At 33.6% G+C, this 7641-nt stretch overlaps 1 protein-coding gene across 1 annotated transcript; it reads left to right on the top strand.

Moving 5' to 3' along the window:
- The first annotated feature begins 318 nt into the window (after positions 1-318).
- Positions 319-1957, top strand: LOC145006716 (zinc finger BED domain-containing protein RICESLEEPER 2-like). The gene is made up of 2 exons (XM_078965776.1): positions 319-736; positions 1233-1957. The coding sequence occupies exons 1-2, from the start codon at positions 319-321 to the stop codon at positions 1955-1957; spliced, it is 1143 nt and encodes a 380-aa protein (XP_078821902.1).
- Positions 1958-7641: the final 5684 nt, after the last annotated feature.

Here is a 7641-nt window from a genome sequence, read left to right as displayed (position 1 = left end):
ATTGGGGAACTACCATTTAAATTCATTGAAAACGAGGCATTCATAGAATTTGTAAACGCCCTTAATGGTAGGGTGAAATTGCCTTCAAGGCATAAAATTTCTCGTGATGTTGTGTCATTCTATTTAATGGAGAGGCAGAAGTTGTAAAAACATTTGAGCAACCCCAAAACAGCCATCCACTTGACAACCGACACGTGGACATCCTCGTGTCAAAAGATAAATTATATGGTTGTCACGGCCCACTTCATTACCGAAGATTTTGTCATGCACAAAAGGGTAGTCAACTTTAGAGAGGTTGATACTCACAAAGCTGAAGACATGGCCCGAGAGTTGCTAATTTGCATAAACGAGTGGGGGATGAAGAATGTCATGACGATGACCGTTGATAATGCCAAGACAAATGACGCGGCAATCAACATCATTGTGAAAGAACTACCGGGTATTTACGAGAATGGCAAACATTTTCACATTAGGTGTATGGCTCATATCATAAACCTAGTTGTGAAAATGGGGTTAAAACACGAAGTTTATCATGTAAAAAACCTACAAGATGCGGTGAAATACATTAGAGCCTCCCCGCAACGGATCAAGACGTTTAAACAAGCCATGAATGATGCGACTGTAGAAAGTCAAAGGTTTTTGTGTGGTGAAACTCCAACAAGGTGGAACTCTACCTTTGAATTGCTAAGATCAGCGTACGATGTGAAAGACGCATTTCTCGAATATAGCCATCAAGGTAAATAAAATCAATTAATCAAATATATTTCAGCACTAAAATTAGCAATATTTATTTCTTTAGCAATCAGTCGAAATATTAAATTGTGCATAACTCATTCAATTTAACTTGTTTTGACCTGAATCTTTTTCCTACATGTAGATTAGGATTTGTAGTTGAATTTAGACTATAAAAACGCTTGATTTGGTTAAAAATTGAATGAGTTACAAGCCCCATAAGGAAGGGTGTCAAATCTGAATTTTTTTTTTCTAACAGCAATATAACGTCATGTGATTTTGTTGTTCAAATATGCATAATTCATTCAATTTAAATTGTTTTGACCTGAATCTTTTTCCTACATGTAGATTAGGATTAGTAGTTGAATTTAGACTATAAAAACGCTTGATTTGGTTAAAAATTGAATGAATTACAAGCCCCGCAAGGAAGGGTGTCAAATCTGTTTTTTTTTTCTAACAACAATAAAACGTAATTTGATTGTGTTGTTCTTTTTTTGTAGATCCAATGTTTCAGAAAACTGTGGGAAGGGTACCATCACATTCAGATTTTGAGATGATTAAAAAGATGATGGACTTCCTTGAGAAGTTTAAGAAGAAAACTGAAAAAGTTTCGTGTTCAATAAAGCCTATCTTCCATACGTATACCCGGGAGATCCTAGATATAGAGCAACATCTTAGGAAACATGAAACCAACCCGGATTTTATGTTTATGGTACCGGATATGAAACATAAATATGACAAATATTGGGGTGACTATGATACTATAAGTGATTATGTCTTCTTTGCGACATTGTTAGATCCTCAATGCAAGTCAAAGTTTATGAAAGTTGTTTTTACCCAAATGCTTAAAGCCAAAAACAAAGATAAAAAGATGTCCGCTGATGAGATAGAATCCAAAGCACGTGCAAAGGTTATTGATATTGAATGCAAATTGAACAAGTTTTTCAAGACATACTTGGAAAGGTCAAACATGACCTCATCGTCTCAACAAGAAACTCCCGAAGAAGTTGTTAATTTTGATGACGAAAACGAATTCTTTGGAAGCTATATGACTTCGGGAAGTTTCCCCTCGACTTCCTCAGAAAGTCAATTGCAACGATACTTAAACGAGGACCCAATCGGATTTGACAAAGGATATGATATCCTCACATGGTGGAAAAATAATGCAGTGCGGTTCCCGATCGTTGCTCGAATGGCAAGAGGTATCGACCTTCTTTTACTCTAATTTAAATTTTTAATTTATAAATTTGTGTCGTGTATTATACACTAATTTGTTTATTAATAGATATTTTGGGGATGCAAATTTCCACCGTAGCATCCGAATCCACATTCAGTAATGGTCGTCGAGTAATTACCGACTACCGTACTAATTTGTCCGTTGTGATTGTGGAGGCATTGATATGCACTCAAGATTGGTTAAGAAAGAGTAGCTTGCCTATATATGACTACGACGAAGTGCACGATGTGTTAGCTGACGATGACCTCGCTATCGGTAATACACTAATACTTGTTACATCTTATTTTTAACTTCTTATTAGTATTTGTTACATTTTAGTAAGTAATAACATTTTTCTTTTGAATTATATATAGACATTGTGGATGCTATACACAACTTGAAGCTAACGGGGAAGAGATCGGGGAATTAGTCAAAATATCAAAGAAATGTTGGAATCCACATATTAGACTTTTTTTTTTTGTTGGTGAAACTTGGAAGTATATTTTGAATGTTGATAGTGTATTTTGAATGTTGAATGTTTGAATGTTGGATACTTAATAATATAAGTTTGACGACATCCATGTTTAATTTGCTTCAATGTTCAATTGTTTATTAAAATGTTTATTATTAAAATGTTGATTATTTACTAGTATTTAAACATCCACTTCTTCATAAAAAACCAATAAAACGCAAAGTAAATTAGTCGTTGGAATTACTCGAAAAACCGGCAAAAATCGGACCCGAAAAACCAATAAAACGCAAAGTAATTTAGTCGTTGGGTACATCAAAATTTAGCCGGTTCCATACTCGAAAAACCGGCAAAAACCGGACCCGGAACCGGAACCGGTATAACCGGAACCGGTGGAACCGCCGGGCCGGTTCGGTTCTTCATTTTTGACGAAGCCGGTTCCCCGGTCCAGTTCGGTTCGGGCCGGTTCCGGCCGGTTCGGTTCTTTTGCTCAACCCTAAATAAAATATTTCACCGTTTCCAAAAAAAATAAAAAAATAAAAATAAAATGAGAATAAAAAATAGCAAAATCCACCCAAATTTAGATGGAAATAAGCATATTATTACACCATCCCAAACAAACCTACCAAGAATATTGCAAATAATTATAGATTGCATTGATTAGGTATTAATATATTAATAAATCCATTTTCTAGTTATTGTATTCGTAGCAGTTGTATATTGACGGTCAGAATAAATAAAATAGAGAATATTATAAGTGTTTTATTTATTTATTAATAAAGTCTATACCGTTAAAAAAACATAATATACTAAAGTACATAACATTAAATGATTGTTAATGGTGGTTTTTTGCAACAAAACAACAAATGTAATGATTATGAAAACTTAATTCACTGATTCACTTGTTTTGGATTTATTTATTTTTTATACTGTTTTTGAAATGACAAATAATTTAAATATTTTTTGTGTTTAGGATTGAAACCAATACTTTTAGTTAGTTTTTATATTAGAAACCTCATTGTTAGCCAATTGGCTAACCCAACATATATTTTGGATTTAATTAATTAATTAATATATATATATATATATATATATATATATATATATATATATATATATATATATATATATATATATATATATATATATATATAAATAATGTATGGCTACAGTTATTAAGAGCTCATTTATTCTTAAAAAATAAATTTATGAACTGCGGTTGAAATTAAAAGAAAAGATGCCCACTCTAATGTTTGGCCCAAATGTAAAGAAAAAACAAGTGGTACACACCTTGTTTGTTAAAAACCAATTATTAAATCATATAAGTTTAGGTAAGGAAGTGATTTTGATATGTATTTTATTTGATATGTAAAATGTATAAGTGATGCATGTACGTTGAGGTCATTAAGATATTTATAAATAGAGCTATTATTACATATAACATTAAAGCATAACCGGCTTATGAACAATAAAAGTTCATTGGTCGGCTCAACTGATTGGTTCTAACCGGAGGTTCTATTGGATTTAATACCATGCTTAAGAGATATATATTTATTTGCCGTTCAAAAAAATCGATTTTGGTTAAAAATGATTAAAATCATCGACTTCAACTTCACGAGAGAAGAAAAAAAATGGTGGAAATGAGAAGAAAATAAAAAATTATTTGTGTTCTCAAATTTCATTAAAACCATCTCCAATCCATTCCTATTTGTGCTTCCAAAAATAGAGTAAAAAATAGGGTAAATAGTGTTTCATCTCCAACACTACTCCATTTTTTATCTCATTTTTACCCCAAAAAAATATATTCTTAGTATATTCTATTTTTCAAACTTATATAGATTGTCAATTGTACCCCTTCTACTAATTTGGTTTTAACAAATATATAATCTATATTTTTTTTATTACAATACTATTAAATAAATAAGATTATATTTATCGCATATAATTATAAGCTTTTGTAAAACACGTTATTGTATTTTAAAATTTCAATATGTATTTAAATTTTCATATGAATTTGATAAACAAAAAATAAAGTTTATCTTATAATTAATTAATATAATTTAATACATAATACAATATTATAAGTATTAAATAATACATTTAAATTATAATTATTAGATAAAATAAACTAATAATGTATAAATATATAAAATCAAAAAATAAAAGAATAAATCATGATAGAAATTAAAACCATAAACATTTTTTATAAAATCAAAAAATATAAAGAATTAAGTTTGAAAAAAATACAATAACCATTTATAAAGATATATAATGTATTATTAAATTACAAAGGATAACATTATTAAACCATGAAGTTAGAAACCCATGAGGCCATGACAACATCATCCACAAATAGAGGTAACGTACAAGTATTTATGCTTCATCCCCCTTATTTTAATTTCTTTATGTTTCCAACCACACAAGAATCTTGTGGCCATTTTAATATTACAAGACAAATTCTTTAAGCAAGAGATCACCAATTCGCCGGATTGTAAGTTGGGAAAAATGGCGGATCAAAAAATATTAAAATGGCATCGTTTATTAATATATACATATTAAAGTTATCCACCTTAGGAACAGTAAATTCCTAAGAGGTTGGTAGGATTGGTCATTTGTTTATATATATATTTTCAAATACGTTTATAGGGTCATTTTATGTCAATATAAATATTTTTTATCCACACGTGTTCGAACCGTCCGGGTTTCCCGATGATTTTTTCCCACACCAGTAGGTTAATCGATCATTTCAGTTTCTTCCTTCCACAGTTCCACCGCTTCTTATCCAAACCTTCTGTTCTCTTTCTTCCTTCCTCCGCTATAGTTCATCGCCACCACGATTCAATCCACCGCGTTCACTTTATCCACAGGTATCGGTCCACCAATAGCTGTGGGCCTCATATGACTGCTACCATCTGCCTCCTCTAACTTCGTTTCGCTTCTTCTTCATTTGAAATTGATTACCCGGGTAACTACATATGCATCACCTCTCACATGTGATGGGTTTTGAGCATTCTAACACTTCCTAAGTGTACATGCAACCCTAATAACCTTGGATCTATGTTTGTCTAATTATCATGCAAAGTTGAATTCCAAGGTTATATTCCTATCTAGCATACATGGGGAACAATTTTAACATAAAGTATAGATAGAATAACTTACCTTGTTGTTGTTTGTGTTCCTTGAAACCTTGTGAGCCTAGCACCCCAAGTGTGATGCCTCAAATGCTTCACACAACACCAAATGCTCTTGGAAGAACTTATGAGAGAACACACACTTCTTCAAAATCGGCCAAGCCCTCTTATTTCTTAGTGTAGCCGATTTTAGGTGGAGAACATGTTTCTTATATAGTGTTGACACATCTAGGGTTAAACCCTAATGTGTCATGACTCTTCATTTCCATGACCCATGGGTTTGTAACTCCCATGGAGCATCCATGGAGCATCCTATGGGTGGAACCCAACTTGATAGTCCATGGAGCCTTTTAGCCCACTATACAAGATATGGATGATTTACATAATCAACCCATATATTTAATTAGTTATCTTTTGATCACATAATTAATTCTAAATTAATTCTTGATCAAACTAATTAAATAATATTATTAATATATTAGAACTTATAATATATTAATAATCTCCAAGTGTTATTTCTCTCATTTAGTCTATCCAATTGCATGGTGCCATGCAACCCAAATGGACCATGCCGGGTCGGGTCAAGTACATACCAGAAATAGTTATGGACTTAGACACCTTATCCAACATTCTTCCACTTGGATAAGTCTAATAACTATTACTGCAAGTATGACTTCAGGAACCGATCGGCAATCATAGCTCTTTTCAAGGTTTCTCGAAACTGAGAAGATGATGGTACGCCATTTAAGATAAGTGATCATATAATCCTCTGTTCTAGATATCAGTCGGACAAATACATGGAACAATGTCTTACTTATTGTCCAACAATTTGTTTCCCGATTTCCGATTTTTTTGACAAAGAACTTCATTGAACACATCAATTTTAGTTCTGACCGGGCCCGGTACATAGGTCAAAACAAAATCATCGAGGGGCCCAGATATCAGCTTCTAATCCAAGAAGGAACAGATAAACTTCGACTCATATGTTTGTTCTATTACTCATTGAATTACACACAAGAGCGCAATTTATAACATCGAGTTACCAATGCGTTTTTCGTACAATCAATGCATAACCAACTTGTAAGTAACAAATCATATCTCTAGGTTTAAAGACTTATATGATATTACCGTCTCACGATCACTCGAGATAGAATTCCATGAAGTGATTCCAGTGAGCGTGGGTTGAGTCTAATGCTCAGAACTTATGAGCACTCATGATTGTTGTAGCCTTGTCCAAGACCTCTACAACCAAACATGACAGTCTTGATTCATACCTACTTCCGACATATGACCGACTGTGGAGGTTTGAATAATATGTTATACCAAACAAAATTATTCTGGAAGTCAAAACATGCAAAAGAAATATAGTAAACGATCGACAAGAGATAGCAACACTTTACTCATAAATAAAACACTTTTATTCATCATCAAATGTCAATTACACTTTACAAATTTCGAGGTTATCTAACTACTAAATCTAATATCATCCTTCAGCCCTATGCTCCGAGCATGCTGGAGATGCTTAATCCGAGTCAGTCCCTTCGTGAGGGGATCTGCCGGATTCTCATCTGATGATACCCTCTTTGCCACGAGGAGTCCTTCTTCGATCCGATGTCTGATGAAATGGTATTTTCTGTCGATGTGTCTGGATCTCCCGTGATCCCTTGGTTCCTTGGCTAAGGCAACAGCACTTTCACTATCACAGAAAATTTCCATTGGCTCTTTAATAGCTGGTACAACTCCAAGGTCTCCAATGAAGTTCCTCAGCCATAACGCCTCCTTTGCCGCTTCGCTAGCTGCAATATACTCTGATTCACAAGTAGAATCTGCCACTGTCTCTTGCTTGGAACTCTTCCAAGAAATTGCTCCTCCATTTAGGGTAAAGACCCAGCCCGACTGAGAGCGGAAGTTATCCCTATCAGTCTGGAAGCTAGCATCACTATACCCTACAACTCTCAAGTCATCACTCCCACCGAGGGTAAGGACCCGGTCCTTAGTCCTTCGTAGGTACTTGAGAATATTCTTTACCGCAGTCCAGTGTGCCTTGCCAGGGTTCCCCTGAAACCTGCTAACCATGCTCAGGGCAAAAGCTA

The sequence above is a fragment of the Lactuca saligna genome, chromosome 7 (genome assembly GCF_052625555.1).
Source record: "Lactuca saligna cultivar CGN05327 chromosome 7, ASM5262555v1, whole genome shotgun sequence".
Classification (NCBI taxonomy): Eukaryota; Viridiplantae; Streptophyta; class Magnoliopsida; order Asterales; family Asteraceae; genus Lactuca; species Lactuca saligna.
The sequence above is the reverse complement of the archived record's forward strand: the minus strand, read 5'-3'. Positions and strand labels throughout refer to the sequence as shown.

Coding starts and splice junctions, on each gene's coding strand:
- LOC145006716 (XM_078965776.1), top strand. CDS start 319: ATGGCCCGAGAGTTGCTAATTTGCATAAACGAGTGGGGGATGAAGAAT. Junction 737..1,232: donor TCTCGAATATAGCCATCAAG/GTAAATAAAATC, acceptor CTTTTTTTGTAG/ATCCAATGTTTCAGAAAACT.